The sequence below is a fragment of the Gnatocerus cornutus genome, chromosome 2, assembly GCF_029298725.1.
Source record: "Gnatocerus cornutus isolate USDA-ARS CGAHR chromosome 2, icGnaCorn1.1, whole genome shotgun sequence".
NCBI classification, from domain to species: Eukaryota; Metazoa; Arthropoda; class Insecta; order Coleoptera; family Tenebrionidae; genus Gnatocerus; species Gnatocerus cornutus.
The window spans coordinates 2070461-2095021 of NC_142234.1; the positions used below are offsets into that span (position 1 = coordinate 2070461).

General features: G+C 35.1%; 2 protein-coding genes across 3 annotated transcripts; both read right to left on the reverse strand.

Moving 5' to 3' along the window:
* Positions 1–9314: 9314 nt before the first annotated feature.
* Positions 9315–18769, reverse strand: LOC148178117 (uncharacterized). Of its 2 annotated transcripts, none has more exons than XM_088031294.1 (4): positions 18649–18769; positions 11604–11674; positions 11471–11545; positions 9315–11383 (listed from the first exon to the last, which is right to left on the reverse strand). In XM_088031294.1, exons 1-4 carry the CDS (start codon positions 18704–18706, stop codon positions 9458–9460), a joined length of 2130 nt encoding a protein of 709 aa, XP_087887420.1. In that variant the 5' UTR covers positions 18707–18769; the 3' UTR covers positions 9315–9457. The 2 variants fall into 2 exon arrangements, with proteins under 2 accessions (XP_087887420.1, XP_087887421.1); XM_088031295.1 differs by having other exon boundaries at positions 11604–11678; positions 18649–18714.
* On the reverse strand, positions 14918–17006 carry LOC148178118 (uncharacterized). Its single transcript, XM_088030385.1, has 2 exons — positions 14992–17006; positions 14918–14932 (listed from the first exon to the last, which is right to left on the reverse strand). Exons 1-2 carry the CDS (start codon positions 16999–17001, stop codon positions 14918–14920), a joined length of 2025 nt encoding a protein of 674 aa, XP_087886511.1. The 5' UTR covers positions 17002–17006.
* Positions 18770–24561: the final 5792 nt, after the last annotated feature.

Here is a 24561-nt window from a genome sequence, read left to right on the forward strand (position 1 = left end):
GCATCGAAATATGCGGTTTTCTCTAAGAATTTTGAAGATTTCGTGCAGAATTCTGCTGTTTTCTTGCAATTCAGCCGTTGAATCTTGGTAAAAAGTGATGATTTTGTAGATTTAGTGCTCTTCTTTGCGAATTCAAGCCAGAAAACAACGAAAATCGGCGAGAAATCGTCGTTTGCATCGAAATATGCGGTTTTCTCTAAGAATTTTGATGATTTCGTGCAGAATTCTGCTGTTTTCTTGCAATTCAGCCGTTGAATCTTGGTAAAAAGTGATGATTTTGTAGATTTCGTGGTCTTCTTTGCGAACTCAAGCCAGAAAACAACGGAAATCGGCGATAAATCGTCGTTTTGCATCGAAATATGCTGTTTTCTGTGAGAATTTTGATGATTTTGTGCAGAATTCTGCTGTTTTCTTGCAATTCAGCCGTTGAATCTTGGTAAAAAGTGATGATTTTGTAGATTTCGTGCTCTTCTTTGCGAATTCAAGCCAGAAAACAACGAAAATCGGCGAGAAATCGTCGTTTTGCATCGAAATATGCGGTTTTCTCTAAGAATTTTGATGATTTCGTGCAGAATTCTGCTGTTTTCTTGCAGTTCAACCGTTGAATCTTGGTAAAAAGTGATGATTTTGTAGATTTCGTGCTCTTCTTTGCGAATTCAAGCCAGAAAACAACGAAAATCGGCGAGAAATCGTCGTTTTGCATAGAAATATGCGGTTTTCTCTAAGAATTTTGATGATTTCGTGCAGAATTCTGCTGTTTTCTTGCAATTCAGCCGTTGAATCTTGGTAAAAAGTGATTATTTTGTAGATTTCGTGCTCTTCTTTGCGAATTCAAGCCAGAAAACAACGAAAATCGGCGAGAAATCGTCGTTTTGCATAGAAATATGCGGTTTTCTCTAAGAATTTTGATGATTTCGTGCAGAATTCTGCTGTTTTCTTGCAGTTCAACCGTTGAATCTTGGTAAAAAGTGATGATTTTGTAGATTTCGTGCTCTTCTTTGCGAATTCAAGCCAGAAAACAACCGAAATCGGCGAGAAATCGTCGTTTTGTATCGAAATATGCGGTTTTCTGTGAGAATTTTGATGATTTCGTGCAGAATTCTGCTGTTTTCTTGCAATTCAGCCGTTGAATCTTGGTAAAAAGTGATGATTTTGTAGATTTAGTGCTCTTCTTTGCGAATTCAAGCCAGAAAACAATGAAAATCGGCAAGAAATCGTCGTTTTGCATCGAAATATGCGGTTTTCTGTGAGAATTATGATGATTTCGTGCAGAATTCTGCTGTTTTCTTGCAACTCAGCCGTTGAATCTTGGTAAAAAGTGATGATTTTGTAGATTTCGTGCTCTTCTTTGCGAATTCAAGCCAGAAAACAACGAAAATCGGCGAGAAATCGTCGTTTTGCATCGAAATATGCGGTTTTCTCTAAGAATTTTGATGGTCTCGTGGCGGGAAGGGCACCTACTAGGACGGGCGGAAGTCCTAGATGAAATGGAGAGGCCGGTGGTGCGATCGGTGAGTACATCTCCTTTTGATTTGAGCACAATTGATGTGGGTGTGTTGAATGAACGAGACATGTCCGCTCTGATTGGGTTGTTGAACGAATACCGACGTTGTTTTGCGACAAGTGAGAATGATCTAGGGCGAACAGATTTGGCGAGCATGCAGATCAGGTTGACATCTGATAAACCGGTGCACAGACGACCTTATCGTTTGGCGCAAAGCGAGAAGGAGAAGGTCAGAAACAAGGTGAATGCGTTACTTCAAAGTGGAGTCATACGAGAGAGTAGCTCGGCGTATGCAAGTCCCATCGTGTTGGTTCCCAAGAAGAACGGTGATGTTCGAATGTGCGTTGACTACAGGGAATTGAATTCGATAACGGTGAAGGATCGATTTCCGCTGCCATTGATTGAGGACCAATTGGACAGCTTGGCGAATAAATGCTACTACACGACGTTAGACCTGGCGCAAGGTTATCATCAGGTGCCAATGCACCCGGATTCGATGGAAAAGACGGCTTTCATCACTCCGGAGGGGCATTACGAGTTTCTGGTAGTTCCATTTGGGTTGGCGAATGCTCCAGCTGTGTTTCAGCGGGTGATCAACAAGATGTTAGGTAGTCTCAGGGGCAATGCGGTGTTGGCATACTTGGACGATCTGTTGATACCATCGTCTACGGTGGAACAAGGACTACACATCTTGGCACAGGTGTTCGAATTGTTGGCGAAAGCAAATCTCAAGCTCAATTTGGCGAAGTGTGCGTTCCTAAAGGAGGAGATCGAGTATCTAGGTCATCTAATAAGCAACAAGGGTGTCTGTCCAGGTGAGAGGAAGGTCCAGGCGATGGTAGGCTTTCCAGTACCCACGAACGTACGACAGGTTCGACAGTTTGTAGGATTGGCGAGTTACTTTCGGAAGTTCATTAAGGACTTTGCGATTTTGGCGAAACCCTTGACGACGTTGACCAAGAAGGACGTACCATGGTGTTGGGGCGTTGAGCAGCAGGATGCGTTTGAACAGCTCAAGCAAAAGTTGACGAATAAACCGGTGTTAGCACTCTTCAACAGTAAGGCAGACACTGAAGTGCACACAGACGCAAGCAAACTAGGCGTGAGCGGAATTCTAATGCAGAAACAAACAGACGGTGGCTGGAGACCTGTCTTCTATTTTAGTAGGGCGACAACTAAATTAGAGCAGATCTACCATAGCTACGAATTGGAGACATTGGCGGTTGTGGAATCTCTTTAGCGTTTCAGGGTGTACATTCTTGGCCGACCTTTCAAGGTGGTAACCGATTGTGCTGCGGTGAGAGCTACATTGGTTAAGAGAGATCTGGTTCCGAGAATCGCGAGATGGTGGTTGGCTATCCAAGAGTACGACATGGTGGTAGAGTACACGCCTGGTAGCAGAATGCAACATGTTGATGCACTCAGTCGAAATCCGATTAAGTCTTTGACGCATGATGTTCTTAAATTAGGCGATGAAATTGCAATTGGGGACGAAGGCGCGAGTCTTAGAGGTGATTTGAATGTGAGATTGCTGGTGGGTGATGACTGGTTTCTCACGGTGCAACTGCAAGATCCAAAGGCGCAGAACATCATGGCGGCACTAAAAGAAGGAGTGGCAGACAAACAACTAAAGAGCGAGTTCGTGGTGAAAGATCATCGGCTTTACAGACGAACAACCTTAGGCGATCGGTTATTTGTCCCTGCCATGGCGACATTCAGCTTGCTACGGCGTTGTCACGATGAAATTGGACATCCAGGGTTTCAACGGTGTCTGAAACTTGTGAAGCAACACTACTGGTTTCCAAAAATGGGGCGATTTGTGAAGAAGTACGTGGAGGCCTGCATTCCGTGTGCATTCAGCAAAGGACAGCATGGACGAGCAGAAGGAGAACTGCATCCCATCAAAAAGGTAGACGTACCTTTCGACACTTTGCATGTGGATCATTTGGGGCCAATGGTGAGAAGCGTACGAGGTAACAGCTATCTTCTGGTGGTGATTGATGGCTTCACAAAATACGTCATCGCCAAACCGACCAAGACGTTGACGGCGAAGGAAGTGGTGGCTGTGTTGCGTGAGATTTTCGGCATGTTCGGATGTCCACGGAGAATCATCAGTGACAGAGGCACAGCGTTCAAAAGCAAGGTGGTGTTCAGCTCATTCGTGATGGCACAGGGGGTACGCCATACCATGAATGCGATCGCAACTCCTAGGGCGAATGGACAATGCGAGAGGGCGAACCGAACGATAATAGAATCGTTGATGGCAAGCGTCGAGAACGAGGCGAGATGGGACGAGAAGATTCACTCGGTGATATGGGGAATCAATAACACCATCAATGCGAGTACTCGACAAGTGCCGGCGGATCTCATGTTTGCTCGGGTGACAGGGACAATCTTTGGCGATCTGGTGGATAAGGACCAACGGCGCGAGCGAACAGAGATCATGGCGAAACGGCGGAAAGCACGGGTAAACCTGGGTGAAGTGGCCACGAAGATGAAGGCGAGGTATGATCGGCGGCGTAAGCCGGCTACCGAGTACAGGTTAGGCGAGCTGGTACTATGGCGAAAAGCAGCTACGTGCACGGCGACGAGAGGCGCTAGTAAGCTTACGCACAGGTTTGGTGGTCCTTACAAGGTGACTCGAGTACTTGAAGGCGATCGATACATCATTACTGCAGTAAAAGGCGTGCGAGGCTACAAGAAGAATAAATTCTTGGTGGCTGTGGATGCCCTAAGGCGATATCGAAGCGTGGTCCCTGCTTCCATGTTCTAATGTGATTTCTTCACAGGGTGTAACAGATTCTAATCCCTTACAGGTGGTTGACTCTGACTATGGCCCGGTGGATTCGCCTGAGGATGAGGAGGAGTCTCGGCAGGATCTGATTGATCTGCTGGAGGGATAATGGGTGTGTGTGTACATGTTTGGGTGTCTTTGTTGTGGTTCTGGTGGTGGACAATAGGCGACTGATGCAGAACGAGCGAGCGAGCGATTGTTCAAATTGTATTCATGGCGATGTGTATTAATGAGGACATTAATATGTTTCAGGAAGGCCGAATGTTAAACTAATTTGAACTTGGCGCGCAGTGACAGGTGAGGGCACTGCGTGCTAGGGACATTTAGGCGTTGACAGGTGACAGGGCGGGAAGAGAGACGAGAATTGGCGGTAAGACCAGCGTGGCGTGGCGAGAAGACGAGGTGTGTGTGAATAAGTGATATTGTGTGGCGTACGAAGACAATAAAAGTTAGATTTCGTAAACGGCGTTTTCTTAGTTCTAACATAAACTTGCAAACTCTATTGATATCCGCAACTTCCCTTGCTTTCTAGGCCATGAGTTCTGGGCCACTTGTATACATACATTGAAAGGAGGTAAACTCCTCATTTAAATCGCACCTTTCAAGGTCATAATTTGTGAAAATTGTGGAGCTCTATGGCAAATTTGAGAAGATTTATGCATTGTACATAAACGAGTACTTTAACACCGAAAGACCCTTTCGTGATAAAATATCTGTAGAATAAATGAACGAATTATTTGTCATTTTTATACTTTTCTACCGATTTTATCGAGCTGTATTGAGGGTGAGACTCAAACCACGCAACATACAATACACAAGTGCATTCTGAGTTGCCAGTGGAAAACCCGTTTATTTTGTTTAAACAATCACAACCCAAGCTGATGTTAGGGGGTACAATTGCGTCCAAAAATAATGCACCATCCCATTGCTTATTTCCAAATAGCATCGGAAAACATTTTGAGGGCCTCGCCGGGGCAGGTACAAGTCCGTTCTTGACCGTCCCAGCACATCTGGGTATTCATAAAATGGTAATTTTTCAATGTTTGCAAAAACCCTGTTCTAAAATTATTTAGATCTTATTTTGCTGTTCTGTGATCGTAAAAGAAACGTATAAATACGGTGGAGCGTTTATGACTTTAACTTTTTAAACAGTTTCCACCAAACTTACCGCAAGACCCTATAAACATAATCACCCTCAAGTGGTGGATCTTGTCTGATGACCAGAATTGATCCCCAATAAATTACAGCCTTTTTGTTGATTCAAATTTACTGGAATTGGGGAAAAAATATTTGGAAATAAAGTTTCAGGACATACATACAAAATATAGTAGATTACTCAACGTGTGAAGTTAAGTTTTGTTTTAATCTAATGTTAACTTGTAATAATTGAGTTGACGAATGATTAAAATTTAGATTAGCATAAAAGTGCAGTATAAAATTTTTCAAATTTCGCTTAAATTAAATAAAAATATAATTGTCAATTTTGACATGTCAAATCACTTGCTCTCATTGTTTTGTAACTTTTTCACTTACTAGTTAGTAGAAACATAAGTTAATTACTAGTGAAAAAAATGAAGAAAATTTGAGTTTCTTAGGTCCCAAACAATGACAGAAAATGTATTTTTATGGCAAAGTTAAAAAAAACCTATATTTTATAACTAGAGACAAATAATTAAAAAAATTATAAAGTCCGTTTAAAAAAAAAAAAACACCAACACCCCAATTTTTCCCTGCATTACACCCAACAACGTTGCCTAGGGAGATTTTGGTGAGAAAACATTTGTCAATTTTTTGACATTTCTGAAAATTAGGCAGTGTTTCCGTTAAAAACGTGTTTCTTTTACAGCCTGTTGGATTGCAAATCAGGATTTAATAGACTCGGCACAGCCTGGAAGGCCGTTTTGTGTAATCAAATTGTCAATTAGGCAGCTAACCTATTTGATTTTATGACCAAAAAGTCACCATCGACGATGTTGCCCGTTGTAAAGTGCTGGGAGAGTGCGGTGTTGGTGGTTTTTTTTAATAAAAAAACGGACGTTACACCCGGTTTACCGAAACAAAATTAAATCCTTAATTTTGATCAAAGATTTTTACGAAATCAAATAACGTTATTGGGGTTTTTACATCTAAAAAACTATGTTTGAAAAACTAAAACTCGAGAAAATGTACAAAATGACGCTTCAAAAATTATAAATGCTAGTTGGCTATAATTAGTAAAACATGTAAACAGTTTAGCAAAATTACCAACACTAGTATTGTTGCCAAATTTTTAACAGCACTAGGATTGTTAAATGTGCCTTTATACAATTTCCTGCTAAAGTGATACTGTTACTCTACCAATTTAAAATGAAATGAAATATTTAACATTATGTTAAAGTGACATAAGTAAGTTGCAAGTTTAATTTAATTTCAATTATTGCATTAAACCGGCCTTTACTTAGTTACTTACTATTGATCAGAATTAAAAATCAATTGTTCTAAAATTTACTTTTTTAGCAATGAAAGTGAATTATGTGAAGAAAAATGAATTTTAAGAAATAAATTAGAAATTAAAAATTAAATCTTTAATTAAAATTTATATTTGATTCCATCATCCATCCATGTCAGCAATCAAACTTAATTAAATGCATGATTAATTTAATCGCAATCAACTTATAGTGGAAATGAGGTCATTGCTTAAAAATACAAACATTGATTCAAAATTTCTTTCAATGGTTTTCAAATCATGTTGTTTAGTCGACTCAATCGGCATGAGTTTTCAAGTGAGTTGTAAATAAAATTTGGTTGTCTGACGCACCCTTGTACAAAAACTGATCGCTCAGATCTCAAGCAGACCAACCCAAAAGTTCTAGGGGTAAAATGTATTGTTGGGTGCATATTATATTCATACCATGGTGCATTATTTTTGGACGCAATTGTACATCGGATACGAGAGATAAATCCAAACGTTTGTTACTTTGTTTTGACACCCATGTCGCCGTTTCCATTTTTACAGATTCACATGAAGCGGTTTTCTTTTCTTCTGACGGCTGCTGGTGGCGAGACGAATATAATCTGTGGTAGGGTTGGTATTAGTAACCCTACGCTCAGTATTAGTAATTTTTTCAAAACGTCGCAGGCTGCAAATAAGGGTTAAAGTTTCAAGGAGACCATATCCATTACATTAGTATAAAAAGAAGCACATTCTCATTTCCTAAGAGTACTCAAACTTACCAATTCAAGGATTATTGCTTATTCATAAAACGTCCCCGTTTTTTTTCTTTGTTTTGCTTACAATATCACATTAATACAACTGGCACACAAATGCCGTCGGACATCTGCAAATTTGTCACAAAACCAGTATTTTCTGCCCGAAGTTGTTTAACGAAAAAATACCACCTTTTCATGTAAATCTTCTCAAAACAGGGCGATTCTATGTATAGGACACTTTTACGTTTAACTTAAAAAAAAAACACCCTTTACCCCATTCCACCCCCTTCCTGGAAGCCTAAAATTATAGAGTTTTTTTTTTCTTCATCAGTTCAAGCAACCTTACACACCTGAATTTTTTCAGAATTTTCGAACTACTCTAACAGGGCTAGACCCAATAGCCCATAGGCGGCTGGTTTCGGGAGATTTATTTTCAAAGTCCACTCTTGGGGTTGAAACAAAATTTGGAGAAAAATTCCGAAATTTTGTAGGGAGATCCTGCTATTAAAAAGCAAAATAACGTGCTGGTTACTTTTTCGATTTAGTTGAGAAAAACTACCCCTCACCCCATTTCACCCCCTTCCTGGAGGCCTAAAATTGTGAAGTATTTTTTTTCCTTATCAGCTTCAATCAACCTAGCACATCTGAATTTTTTCAGAATTTTTGAACGTTTTTATCGTGGTAAACTTGACACTTATTAACCGCCGCCGAGTTCCAGGATGCGCTTTTACAAAACCCCCTTATCTGGATAAATTGTAAACTTTGAGCAAAAAATACGAGATTTTCAGATTAGATGCCTTTGGCTGACGTCGAAAACGTGTGGTAATTACATTTTTGTTTTCTTAAAAAAACAACCCCTTCACCCCAATGCACCCCCTTAATAATGGGCAAAATTTATGGCATATTTTTTTTCTAGTTTTTCTCCAATGTGTTCGTGAATTTTTTTAAAATTTTTGAGCTAGTTTATCCGTTACAAATCAAGTCCTTATCCATAATTTTGACAATTTCGTTAAATTTTAATAAATTTATTGTGAGTCCCATAATCCCCCTAGAAACGCCAAATTTGACATAAGGACTTTGAAGCACTTGAAGAGTTCAAAAAAAAAATAAAAAACTCAACTTTTTGTTGTTTTCAACCCCCTACCCCTAACATACCACACTTAAATTTTAGAATTTGGGGTTGATTTTTTTTTACGGTATATTGGGGCCCAGGAAAACATGTGTGCAAAATTTCAACATTATGGGACAACTCTTTCTACCCTAGACCCAAGAGCCCATAGCTAACCCATCTGAAAACTCTAACCTTAAAAATGGCATGGTTACACTAGGAAAACAGTGGAACTAAAACGTTGGTTTCACAGTCGAAAAGTTACTAAAGTCACGTGAGTTAGTTCCGTATAATGAAAATACATACATATATCTACATATTACATGCATGTTTCATAATGTCATAGTTACTAATCAACAAACGACAGGGTTCTTGCCTAGTTACTTACTACTATGGGAGTAGAAAAAATAAATTATTATTACACCAAAGTAACGACACGAACGAAAAATTAGTTTGTTTGCTTTATAATTATATAATTTGTTTTTGTAACACAACTACTAACTAAAATTGATTTTCTTATTTTGTGATATTAAAAAGGTACAGATTTTCTTTTGTTGTAATTAAGAGAATTGTTTATATTTAGTCATAATTTTCATTGAACATATAAATAATAATAGTTTGGTTTTTTTCAACTTATTTTCTTACCATATCAAATATTATGTACCAACTAACATAAAGTCGTAAGTCCCGGTTTAATGAAATATTAAAAAATACTCAAGTAGAAATGTATAATTTAATCAAAGATTAAGGGCAAAAAAATGAGATTATTTTCCATTACAATTTACAGATTCTCAAACTACCTTAAAATCAGCGAAATGCACATAAAATAAAACAGGGTACATAACTAACAGAGAGAATGATTTTAACATTCATAGCTATCCTCTACAATTGTTTCTATGTTTGGTTCATCTTGCAGTGTTTTTTTCTCAAAATTTTCTAAATACCTGATGCTAACTTTACGATCATCAGAGAGATGAAGACCAATTAAAATTTTCTTTAAACCCTTTCTTTCATTTCCTTCAAGTTCAAATGCTTCATAGTATTTTTTCCGTAGACACTGTTTTAGGGCCTTCTTTGCAGAATCTTGTTTATGCCGCTTCAGTTCAATTATAATTACTGCACATTTTGAAATAATAATTAAATCAAGCTTGGGTGAGCATCCCTTTTTGATTGCAAATTCTGAAAAGCAATCCAACTTCCCACTAGAAATTAACATCCAAAGGTCACAGTGAAAGTGAAAATGAGCTTTTGGTAATTCTCGGTCGGTATACAAATTTTCCACAGATTTTTTAAACGCAACATATTTCATAGGTTCATGCTTCTCTCCACTTCCTAAAGACATTAATGCATTCACAAATGACTCTTGTTGTTCTACAGTAAACAGGTTAGTTTTAAATTCTACCAAAGCCTCCTGAAGTTTGTTTGTAAATACTTGTTTCAATTCTAGATTCGGAATTTGTAATGTACAATTCACATCATTCTTGTCAATAACGTTAAAGTACCCACATTCTGTGAGAAACTGAAGAGCTAAGTCTACCTGCTCTGGTTCGATACAATTCAAAATTGATTCACGTAATGATTTCAGATTATAAATATCGTTCAACTCTATAGTTTTTGTTTCGATGGAAATTTTCTCATTGTCTCTAACGGCAGGAAACACCTTCTCCCGCATTTTTTCGAATTTAAATAGTTGGCAGATATATTTGGTTCCAACCGATTCAACCCAATAACTTTTTGGTACGAGCTTCCGTAAATATTCGACAATAGACACAGGATTAGAAATAGTTATGCCTTCATCTCCCACTGCAGTGTAATTGTTGTACCACATAGCAATTTCATCAAGAGCTTTTTGTCGTTGACTTTCTGTGACACATCTGTTAACTAAAGCGTTTACTTCTTCCCTAGTAAATCCAAAGTATTTATGATAACCATAATCCTTGTCCAAGAATGTTCTACGTTTCACATTGTTAGCTCCTAATGAAATCATACCGCCTAATGCAGTGACAGAAAAAATTATTACTCGTTGAACAAATCGTGCTGATATCTCATCTTTACATAAAAGACGCATTAGGTCTCTAATGAAAAACATAATCTGCTGGTCTGAGTTTTCACTAAATAACATTTTCATAAAAGGTGCGTCGAACTCGTCAATCAATATAATAATTTTCTTATGGGTTTGTTTTGTTTGATAGTGGACCGACAAAACCTCGATCAAATATTTAAAAGCCACCATTATGTATAGTTCTGCTGTGTTACGATCTATTGCTTTGTTCCAATGATCATCATCATCGGCATATTTCAAATAGCACAAGAAAAGTTCAATATCCAGTTCTCCCATATCGTTACTTGACCAGCTGAATTTTTCACCATCTTTATGAATTAAACATGTTTTATATTTTCTAAACAGCTCCATTATCATTGTTCTAAGACTCTCCAAAAATTGGCTATATGACTTTACTGATAATTGTGCAAAATCAAGAAAAATTACTGGATGCTGTCCGCAATGCTTGCGAAAAAATCTTTTACTTTCACAATCATGATTCTCTATGCATTCTTCAGTGCATTTGTAAATTCTGAGATCCTTGAAAAGTTTATATTTCTCCGACATTTGTTCACTGCTGACAATTTCAAAAAACTTCTCCAGCATATTGCAAGCCATAGTCTTGCCAAATCTGGGCGGCGCAGTGAGAAGTATTCTATGTGCATCCTTCATAACGCATTTAATAAACATAGACTTGTCCACAAAAGTCGATGTCCAACGAAGAACTTCAAAAAACAAGTCAGGATCCTGAAAAGACATAACAAATTGTAATTTCCATGAATTCCTATTTGAACATAAAACAAATTGTACATTTGTTCGAAGCAAGTTACTTACGTCTTCACTTTCATTTGAGCCTCCGGAAGTGTAGAAAGATGTTACATCATCCATTAAATTTAATCCAAGTAATTCCTATAACAAAAGTGTAATACCATGTTACCGTGTGATACAATAATATGTCTGGTCTTACTTGGTCTGAATAGACAGGTTTACTTTCGACTTTTTTGCGCTTTGATGAGGATGAGGAGCCCTCCATCAGATCTACCTGAAAAAATTTTTATATTCAACGAATTTTTTTATCTGTAATCTGTATGAGTAAAAAAATATTAACAAAGTTCCGTTCAAAATGATTTAAAAAGATTCAAAATACATTTTTTACAATAAATAAAAAAATGACCAATACTAAAGAGAACAAAATTGTAGCAGAATATTATACACCATTAAAAACAAGACAACCATCTGAACTCCAACAATTTAAAAACAGTTACAAATCTTTTACCCAAGATAAAAAAATAAATATACTAAAAAATATCAATGAAGTAACTCAAATGAAAAATCGTAATTTTGCCATTGAATATCTCAATTCGACTGTAAATAAAAAACTAACAAAGACAGAATTTTGCAAATCTAAAAATATTTCTAGAAATTCCCTAAATATGGGACTAAATTCAGTTGGAATTAAGATTGCATGTAAAACGAGAACAAATGAGAACAAACGGGAACAATCCGGGACAAAAGAGAACAAATCGGAACAATTGGGAACAAAAGAGAAAAAATAAAATAAAAAATAAAAAAAATATTCGATAATGTAGAACATAAAGCAGGTAGTCGTAAAAATATAACTTTAGATGAAGAAGTACATAAATTAATTAGTAAATCTTTAGAAACTTTTCAATCATAAATGGACAAACTAGTTTCATACATTCCCAACGATGAGAAAGAAAAATGGAAAAAAGATTTAAAACCTATTATTACTGAAATAGACAGATTAGAAGATGGAGCAAAAATAGTCGGTTTCAAACAAGAAGTAGTAGATAAATATATTGCAAGAAAAACAGCTAATTTATTCCTTGAACAATTAATTATGACAGACTGTGAACTAGAATCCGCTAATAATAAAATCGATGAATTGGAATATAAATTAGACAACTACAATAATTATGATCCTAAGAAATTAGCAGAATTAAGAAACAAAACAGTAGTAATACCATCAAACATCGATGATGTAAAGAAAAGAACTCTCAAAATATTTGAAAGACATACTAAAAATATGAGAGCAATAAATGAAAAAACTCAAAAATTGTAAATTAAATGTATTCAAGAATTTAAATATATTCAATGAAGAATATCCAAAATTCAGAAAAAAGTTTTCAAGTCTTATTCAACAAGTTAATAAATTAAAAATTATTATTTTTATTCTTACGTTTATTATCGTAATTGTTATTATTGTTTTCTTAATTTATTACTTCAACGCTAATAAAAAATAGTTCAACAGTGTCCATGAACGTACCTATGATGATACTAATACGTGTCCATAAGCTAATGTATCTGTAGAATTAGGTAAAAGATATCTTTTATCATCTTTCCAACTTAGAGACTTTTTCTTTACTTCTTCAGTAAAAATATCATGTTTATGACTCCTAATCACTCTCTGTCTATGGAAGTATTCAGTTTGATTGAATAAGCAATTTTTGTAATCTTCAAAACTTATTTCTTTCTTCAATACTGCTTTCTTGATACCTTTTAATTTTTTTGAAACACACGTTTCAGTTCTGTAACTGTACATTTTTGACCTTAAACCTATGTATTCTAATATCTTAATACCATTCAATTCATCTTTGAATTTCCCTATTACTTTCTTATTTTTATCAGAATATAATGGATGGTCCTTTGGATAATCAGATGTATCAAAATAGTCGGGTTTGTTTTTCATAAATTCATAGAAATCAGCCATTTTAATCTCATATATGAAACTGTCGGTATCTCCATAAAGAAGTTTTATTTTTTCATTAAATTCTTTTTTAATTACATTGTAATGGAAGTTATACATTAATAATTTCGATAAATCTAATACGGCTTGCCCAATGTAAATTGGTTTATTAAACAATACTTTGGTTTTATAATTGTGAACTGCTGCCAGGTGTTTGCTAAATATAGTTCTGTGTTTAAAATTAGGTTTGTTTATCGCTTTTTGTAATTTTTCTTCATCACAATATAATTTAATATTTTGTTGGTTTCTAACAGATTGCATAGACTTACCATATGGTGCATTAACCATTAGTTTCCAGAAATCTTTTTCAAAATCATTTTTCGCCTTCTGTCTTTGTTCAGTATTAAATTTTACATATGGTGCTATGAAATTTGACTGAGTAAATTTTATACCTCTGTGAACCTTTGTTATTCTAATACCTAAACTTTTGTAAAGTTTTAATGTTTTGTAATGAATTATATAATTTTTCTTATCATAGAAATGACAAAGTAGTTTTTCTATTTTTCCGCCCGGGGGAATTCTATTTTCCGGAGCCAAAGGCAAGTCATTGAATTTGTTATGAATAGCCAAGTCTACAGGGAATGCTAAATCAACTTCTAAAACATAACCGGTATCACTATCTGATAACAGTATACCATCAACATTTTTAATTTCATCACAAGTCAACCATTTAAAGTTTTTTTCTGGTAATCTCTGAGATAAAGCCCATCCATATAGATTATTAGCATCTATATAGATAATCTGAGTATTTTCATCTGCCTGCGAATACCTGTTACTACACTGTGAAATACCTCCTCTAATTCCGTTTTCAAAAAACAAATACATTTCATAATCAGTTAATAATTCCAACTTCACTGAAGTATATTTGAGCATACAGTCCCAAGCTAACCCCGGAGTTGTATAATACCAAACAGGATCCAGTCCATAACTCTTTTCTAAACATAAATCTCTAAAATTTTCAAATACATCAGTTAATAGCAAAACATCTAGTTTTAAGTATAAATCATGCCATTCACCCAAGTTTTCAATTTTAAAATATTTCCATACTTTCACTGCATGTTTGAATTCTTCTTGAGAAATTCCTTCTTTTGTGAGCGAAGAATAAAATTTATCTATTGATGGAAGTTTTGTTTCAGAAAATTTCTCAAAAGAATCCATGTATTCCTTTTCTAATTATCTTGCTTTTTTCTTTCCTAAATAACACATCTGATTCATGATTTGAAAAGTATTTAATTATTTCTCTCAACTGACTTGATTCCAGATTAGATGACAAATTGTCTAGGCTACTTGCTAAAAATCTAAATGAATCGATAAAACTCAGTTCGATATATCCATTATCATCCATTCTTAAAATTTTACTGAAAGAAATATATTTCTCTTCGTTATTAGGTATTAATTTCAATTGACTTTTATCTTCTCCTAGATTTTTTATAAACAAATGACAATCGTAAGCGCTTAAATTATGAAACAAAATTGGAATAAACAATGGTTGTCTATATTTCAAATTGCATTTTCTACAAGCAGCTCCTCTATATTTTCCAGTGTAGTGATCATGATCTCTTACTTTTGGGTTTTCTATAGAAAACACATTTTCACAAAGATAATAAATTTTTGTTTTTTTATATTCTTCTAGTTCGATATCTTTTATGGGTTTATTTTCTATTAATAACTTGTATATTGTTCTGGCATATTCAGTTATTCTTTTTATAAAACATTTATCACTTTCCTCTCCTCTGTAAATTTCCAATGGGTTACCAATATTATTATAAGCACTCTTAATGTATAATCCATAACCACAGGGAATATGAAATTGTGTTTTATGAGTATATGATGATTCAGGATTTGGTTCGCATGTATGAATAGGTTTCAGAATAGATTCAAAATCAGAATAAATTACATACGGATGTCTTAACATTCTTTGAATATTTTTAAATTTTAATATATTATCTTCAGGCATGTTCGGAACACATGGTTCATTACTAAAGCACACATTTTGATGTTTCTTTAAAACATCTTCAGTTCTAGCGGAGTAGTTTAAACATCTTCTACAGAAATGTTTTTTGTTTCTATTTACTTCCAACTGATCATTCAACAATCGACTCAAATTCTTGATCCAACAATAATGATTTTTGTCTTTATTTCCAAAGTATAGTAAGTCGATATTCATTTCATATATTTGCTTATTATTATGATACAAAGGATAAAATATTTGTTCTTCGTAACTAAACACGGTAACATTAATTTTATTATGTGATTCAAATTTAGGTATGTCCTGGATTTTGACAGGAAAATGTATTCCTTCAAAATTTAATTCATTTATATATTCCGGCTTATTATAATGATTCAGTCTATCTACGTGTTCTGTTGCTTGATGTAAACATGATATTACGCTGTACATAAAGCATTTATTATCGTTGTTTTTAACATTAACGCAAGCTTTTTTATCTTTAATCCACTTGGGTAATTCTACATATGAATTTCCGCTTAACGGTGTATATTTGTTTATATTAATGCGCAAATAATTTATATTTTTCAAAGTCCATCCAGATCCCTTATCTTGCAATTCATCACATCTTGATATAAATAAATCCTTTTGTTCATCCCAATATTCCTCCAGATCATCTTGTTCTCTTAGTATAACATTTGGTAACTGAAATTTATGTATCATTATAAAGTCTTCATTTTCCAGTTTCATAAACTCGCATTCCATCTCTAAATTGATTTTAATATTTTTATGGAGATTTAAAGCATTTATAACTACTTTAATAGCCTTTTCTTTTATCATATCCATATATGTTTCTATATCTATACCTTCTTCTAGATTATTATGCTGATAGGTTAATAATCTTCCTTTAAAAGCAACCTGAACTAAAATAAAATCTGGCTCTGGATTATGTCTTGCTTTATGCAACTGCATTCGACTTTCCTTAATGATCTTTTTTACTCTTTCTTTTTTCGGTTTAGAAAATATGCCATCATTAAACGGAAATATTTCCAAGCTCTTTTTGTTTTCTCTTGTTATTTTTAATTGCTCTTCAGCATGAATAATCTCGTTTATCAATTCTGCCTTATTGTATCTTTTAATGTCTCTTATACCTAAAGATTTTGCCATATTACGTAATTCAAGCAAACGACGACTATTCAAATCATGTTTTAATTTATGCAAATGTATTCGAGTTTCCTCGATATATGTTCCACATATATCACATTTGATCTTCTTTACTCTATTTTTTTTTGGTTTAGCAAATATATCGTCATCAAACTGAAATGTTTTTAGGTTCTTTTTGTTTTCTTTCTCTTTATGTAGCTGCATTCGGGTGCTTTTGATATATTTTCCACATATGTCACACTCGATTTTCTTAACTCTCTTTTCCTTTGGTTTAGCAAATAAATCATCATCAAATGAAAATATTTCTGAATTCGCTTGGCTCATTATTTTGTTTTCGTTTTGTATTTTCTCATGTAATTGCTCTTCAGCTTTAATAATAGCTTTAATCAAGTCTGCTTTATTATATTTTCTAATATATTTGATGTCTAATGATTTTGCAATATTAAACAGATCAGATAAACGTAGATTACTCAAGTTCCTTCGTTCCATTTATTATAGAAAAAAATCTAACAAACAATTTTTAGCAAATAAATAAATTCAATCCATTTTTATGCAAATCTGTTTTTATATGCCTTTTAAAATTAGTTCTAGTGTAATATCTACCACAAACACATAACAAACGAGTAGAATTAACTGCTTTTTTACATTGTTTACATGTTTTTTCATATTTATTTCTATAGTTATAAAAAACACCTGGACATTTTGGTTCTAAACAAACCGAGCAACGACTAGTCATTTATTAGAAAATTTATTCATCAAAGACTTCAAGATTAGGAAAGTGTATTTTAAGAAAACCTAATTTTGCCAAGTTTAACATATTGTTTTCATACATTTTAAATTGATTATGCATATTTTTAAATACTAATCGTTCAAAGTCATTATTTGGTTTGCTTCTCATATCGTTAAACTTTTTTTGAAACAGTTGCCATGCTTCTTGGTCATCGTTATGTAAGCGATTCATTTAATTTATTACATTTTTTTTCACAAGAAATTATCCATAAACAGTGAGTGCTAAAACACACTGTCCCTGTTTAGGTAAAATTGTGAGAAGCCTCGAGATTCAAAAAATATGTGTTGTATATGGAGGTGATCAATTTAATGTTTATTTAATTAATTGTCGAAAAAAATAATACTTGTAATCAAAGCGATCTAGTGCAATATACGAGGCAATATGAGACCTACGTATTATAAAAGTCTACATAAAATGAATGAAAAGCTAGATATCAACCTAGGTTCAAGGGAAAAGACAGCAATTATTTTAGAACATAATAATATAAATAAAGCTATTAGAAATAATTATAAACAAAATATAGAAAAAATCAGGATTATTTTCTTTAATTTTATAATCCAAGAAAGAAGAAGCAAAAAAAGTGTCCATCAGAAGTATTTCCCCCAATAAGAAAGCATGACAAATATAAAAATTTGAATTGGAGCATTTGAAAAACCATAATTTAAAACTGACAGATTTATTATTATACATGGGATTGGTATATGAAGCGTAGTAATTATTTTGAAACAGCTATAACACAGGAAGACAAATATAATCACTCAGTAATCAGTGTTGCCAACCGTGGGAATTTTTTTGGCTTATTTAGCTGAATTTCATACAAAATATATTCGTTTAAAGATGATTTTCAATAAAAAATTCCCACGGTTGGCAACACTGTCAGTAATTTAAAATAAATTAAATGATTGACATTAATAATACTATTATTTGTTGTAATATTGGGTTACACGAGAGAGATAAAGGTAACCTAAACCTACCTACCCAGTGTCATTTCTATCCAAACATTCCCTAATGTAAATTCTGAAAATTCTTGGATGTAAGTTGCTGTAGGTACGTTCTTTTTGGGAAAATCTTGTGAGAAATTACTGGATGACAAGTGCGAAGTCAAATAATAAACGTTTTTATAAACTGAATATAGGTAGGTATGCCCCTTTAATTATTCTATTAATTGCTATCATGTTTTGGGCGTGAAAACAACGTTTCTTCTACTATACCACGTGGCTGTTCAGATGTTTCATTTATTTTAATTTTCGACACAACCGTTAAAAATTACCGAAAAGCAGACGACTTATATTTAACTTATAAACTTATAATACTATTAATAAATAACAAGACATTTTATTACTTACCAGCAGCTTTAACAATTAACACCAAACCAACACTGAAACGACTGAAACTGTCAATCATCTGTCAACGCAGAACGCAGCGGAACGGACAAAACTGAATTATCGACCGAAAGAGCGTCGCGCGCCATCCTGGTCTAGATGGCGCTAACCATATTATCGTTTCAAGACCGACTCTATCCGTATAAGGCCTGTTCGCTCCCTATTAAGGTCACTAGATCAAATTGTCTGTTTTATAAGGTACCGCTGTTAGTGACAAAAAGAAAGACAACGATATCTTCTGTCTATCTCTACATGCGCACTAAATTTAAATGTTGTTTGTGTGGACACATTGCTTTATGAACTGTCAATTCTTGTCAAATATCGTTTGTAATAAAATGGTTTGAATGTGCGATTTCTCAACACGAATCGTTATGGTGTATTTGTTTCCTCCGCCGTAAGTTAATACTATTTGACGTTTTATGTACGACGACTTTCCACAAATTTCAGAAAACTCCAAAAAGAAGGTAGATGGAAGCCCTATCGAAGCCGACAATCATTGTGACATTGGTTAAGCAGTACGTATTGGAGGAATACTAAAGTTGGTTTTTGTATATGAACCCTTGAGTACTTCTTATAAGGAATTGGAATTTTGTACCTGTTAGTTTATGAATTCCGTGAACTAAATTTAAATAATGTTCCCCCAATTTGTCTTCAATCGCTTTTGTGTTTCAATAGCCCCAATACCAACATGAACTTCTTGCATTCAGGCGAATAACTCGTTCATCTTATTGTTATTATGAGTTGAAAATCAAATCTATGGGCAAGAAAATGGAAGAAGCAAGACCACTCACATGTGGTACATCACAAAACCTGCGATATGGACAGAAATATTATTTCAAATGCCTAAAACACAAGCAATGATATTGTAAAGTGTAAGTATATCGGCCTCAACGGTAAACGTTCTCAAAATGTGTTGTAGGACCAACTGACTGCTATCCTTAATGTAACAGCGGGGCCTCATAAACTAGCAGGTGGACAAGACACAGTCATTGCACTCATCACTTGAACAGTGCAGATACACAGTCACATGAGGAAGACACACCATCGCTTTCAACATCAGCGGCAGAAGATGGTTGGTTTGAAGGCGCTGCTACTTCCTCATAATGAATGTGAAAACTGAAAATGCAATGGGACATGAAATATACATAAGATATGCAAAACTGGTTCTATAGTTTAATGTGGCCTACGAAGGTCCTTAAACGCATTCAAATGGTCTCCTGTAGTGTTAAAAATAGATGTAATTTTGTATTTCAGGGTGATTTAAGTAAATAATTTTAACATAACCTTAATATTTGTTCTTGATATTCATTTTGTTGCAGTTGTTTTGCATAAACTCATTCAAGATCTTAAACATGTCTACTTCTTCAAACTTGTAAATTCTTTCTTCTTAATAGCCCCTTTAAAATATCTCATGTACTTCATTTTCTGCTCATGTACTTGCTACTTCCATTTGTGCAATGCTTTCTCTCAGTTACTTTAACATCTCATCATTGTTACTACATCGTCGGGACAAGCTACAATATAATCAGTGCTAATAGCATATTCTAATTAGGGCGTTACTGCATACAAGTCGAATCGTTGGAGAATAGAAAAGGCAGTGCTTGAAGTCCGAGACCGTTTCTGAGTATTGCACCTCCTTAACGTGCTAAAATGGAATCGGTTCTAATGTCGGTTCGCTCACCTCTTACGTATTCACATAGTCTGTTATAATGTTGGAACCAATTTTCTTTTTGTACCCACGGTTTATTTAAGTGTATTTTAAACAAATAAATTTAAGATAACCTTACATTTTGTCAATGACAAATTTTACGTCAACAATTTTATGACAATTCCCTAGAATCTTGCGTCTCGTTCTAACCCATTGATTTATGGACTATGTCTGTCTCTCTTGCATTGCGCACTGAAAACTAACAGCGGTACCTTACAAAACAGACAATGTGATCTAGTGACCTTACTCCCTATTAAAACGGGTTCCCGTCTAGCAAGCCATGGACGTGCGGATTGTGGCGTCACCTACCTGCTAATTCGAATAACTAAATTGTCAAATCTCCGCTGTCAATCATTTTCCGATTCGTAATTCATCGTTTTGGTGTCTTTAAGTTCCTCTTTTGTGGTTACCAGCATTTTTCATCTAACAAACCAACCCTCTCTTGCGTTCTCCTGCCCACGGACTTGCTTTGTCTTCGTTACTTCGTGTTCAGGACTCCACTTGACCTTGATGCCGCAGTTTAGAAGAAACGGTGGGTGCTGTGCGGTGTGCGTCTCGTTCATTTTCATTTAGGGGGGTTGTTGATCGAGTACGTCGCCTTTTTTTCACTTTGGCTAACGCGGTTTTAACTATTGAGATCGAATTTCTTTGATCTCCATGGCATGGCTGCACCCGACTACCTTCCGCGGATTGTTTCTTATTAGACGGCACCACTTTGTGAAACGGTTGCGTTATAATGTAGAAAATCTCATGTATCCGTCGATTACTACCCCAAAATCTTCGCGGAGTCCCGCGCAGAGGGTTCTGTTGTTACTTCCGCACCGATAAGGGCTGTCAGACTTTCTCTTCGAACCCGCTTCACGCGCCTGGCGTAGAGAGTCATCATGCGTTCCCAATATTAGCGTAAAAGTGCCTATTTTCGATAAACAGTGTAACTACTGGCGTAATTGACAAATCAACATAACCTATTTGTCTCGTTAGTGACAATGACTGTCCCAGTAGTAGGGGAAAATTTCACAAGACGGCGCCACAATCCGCACTTTTTGACAGGAACTTCTAAAAGGCCCGAGCGGACAGGCCTCTTAAGGATATAGTCGGCCTTGATCGTTTTTATTATAAAAATGTGTAATCACAAAATAAAAAAACCTCAAATTTAGTAAGTTGTGTAACAAAAACAAATTATACTTATAACGTTCGCACCGTTAATACGAAACAATAATGACATTATTGGTTGCCTACCGTTGAATACAACAAACAATTTCTATAACGGGAAAAACGAGTTCTAGCGTATTTTTGAGGGATGTTTATAGACCATACCAACGCTCGAGCATCGGCCGTCTTCTGTTTAATGAAAACGCTCAAAAGTCAAAATGCGTTATTCGTTATTAAATTTACACGCTGGACCATAGGACCAGCAGGTAGGCAACCAATAATGTCATTATTGTTTCGTAGTAACGCTGTGAACGTTAAAGTTTTTTTAAGTATAATTTGTTTTTGTTACACAACTTACTAAATTTGAGGTTTTTTTATTTTGTGATTACACATTTTTATAATAAAAACGATATAAGGTCACTAGATCAAAGTGTCTGTTTTATAAGGTACCGCCATTAGTGACAAAAAAGAAAGACAACGATATCTTCTGTCTATCTCTACATGCGCACTAAATTTTGTGTTGTTTGTGTGGACACATTGCTTTATGAACTGTCAATTCTTGTCAAATATCGTTTGTAATAAAATTGTTTGAATGTGCGATTTCTCAACACGAATCGTTATGGTGTTTTTGTTTCCTCCGCCATAAGTAAATACTATTTGACGTTTTATGTACGACTACTTTCCACAAATTTCAGAAAACTAAAAAAAAAAGAAAAATAGAAGGTAGATGGAAGCCCTATCGAAGCCGACAATCATTGTGACATTGGTTAAGCAGTAGATACGTATTGGGGGAATACTAAAGTTGGTTTTTGTATATGAACCCTTGAGTACTTCTTATAAGGTTATGGAATTTTGTACCTGTTAGTTTACGAATTCCGTGAACTAAATTTAAATAATGTTCCCCCAATTTGTCTTCAATCGCTTTTGTGTTTCAATAGCCCTAATACCAACATGAACTTCTTGCATTCAGGCGAATAACTCGTTCATCTTATTGTTAATATGAGTTGAAAATCAAATCTATGGGCAAGAAAATGGAAGACGGAAGGCCACTCACATGTGGTACATCACAAAACCTGCGTTATGGACAGAAATATTATTTCAAATGCCTAAAACACAAGCAATGATATTGTAAAGTGTAAGTATATCGGCCTCAACGGTAAACGTTCTCAAAATGTGTTGTAGGACCAACTGACTGCTATCCTTAATGTAACAGCGGGGCCTCATAAACTGGCAGGTGGACAAGACACAGTCATTGCACTCATCACTTGAACAGTGCAGATACACAGTCTCATGAGGAAGACACACCATCGCTTTCAACATCAGCGGCAGAAGATGGTTGGTTTGAAGCCGCTGCTACTTCCTCATAATGAATGTGAAAACTGAAAATGCAACGGGACATGAAATATACATAAGATATGCAAAACTGGTTCTATAGTTTAATGTGGCGTACGAAGGTCCTTAAACGCATTCAAATGGTCTCCTGTAGTGTTAAAAATATTCATTTTGTTGCAGTTGTTTTGCATAACCTCATCCAAGATCTTAAACATGTCTACTTCTTCAAACTTGTAAATTCTTTCTTCTTAATAGCCCCCCCTTTAAAATATCTCATGTACTTCATTTTGTTGTAATTAATTCCAGCCACCCTCATTCACATATGTTCAATTAGTCACATCTCATAACTCTCCTTTAAGACGGAGTGGGGGTGCGACTATTCCGACCACGCATTTTTCTTAGATTTTAGATTTAGTTCTTAAGAGGTACTGATCCGGACTCCAACCCGGAATGTAAATATTAGCAATAAACCACAATTTAAGGAATCTCGCTTTTTCACTAGTTAATCCCCGTACAGAGAAACACAACGGCACACAACAATTTTCTGCTCATGTATTTGCTACTTCCATTTGTGCAATGCTTTCTCTCAGTTACTTTAACATCTCATCATTGTTACTACATCGTCGGGAGAAGCTACAATATAATAAGTGCTAATAGCATATTCTAATTAGGGCGTTACTGCATACAAGTCGAATCGTTGGAGATTAGAAAAGACAGTGCTTGAAGTCCGAGACCGTTTCTGAGTGTTGCACCTCCTTAACGTGCTAAAATGGAATCGGTTCTAATGTCGGTTCGCTCACCTCTTTCGTATTCACATAGTCTGTTATAATGTTGGAACCAATTTTCTTTTTGTACCCACGATTTATTAAAGTGTATTTTGGACAAATAATTTGAAGATAACCTTAAATTTTGTTAATGACAAATTTTACGTCAACAATTTTATGACAATTCCCTAGAATCTTGCGTCTCGTTCTAACCCATTGCTTTATGGACTATGTCTGTCTCTCTTGAATTGCGCACTGAAAACTAATGGCAGTACCTTATAAAACAGACACTTTGATCTAGTGACCTTAAAACGATAATATGCTTAGCGCCATCTAGACCAGGATGGCGCGCGACGCTCTTTCGGTCGATAATTCAGTTTTGTCCGTTCCGCTGCGTTCTGCGTTGACAGATGATCACAAACCACGTACGTTTAGACCCGTAAGTCAAGGTATAATGACCTTGGCATCGTGTTTTGTTGGTTTGAAACCCGACTAAAAGTTTCCCCTACAGCCGTTAGAGGATCGTTAATTCAAAAATTTAAACATGATGATAACAGTAGCACCCTGTTTTATCGATTCAAAAATAAAATGTCATGCGCATTTTATGAAAGTATTTTTTAAACTTATTTCAGCGGTTGGTTTTTTGATTTGTTGTAATGTTCCATTTTCAGATTGATTTGTTTCATCGAGTTTTGCGTCCGCTTTGTTTAAAACTATCTATTTTTATTCACGGTAAGTTTGATTATCATAAATGTAATCTTCGTTTTAGAACGTAAAATATATGTTTTCTAGGTGATTTCGCATATTGTGGCTGATGTGGGTACCGAAGATCGTAATAACAATAAATATTATGTTGTGTTCCGGGAGTTCTAATTCTTGCATCGGTTATCTATCAAAAAAATCTAAATCTTTGGAGCTATC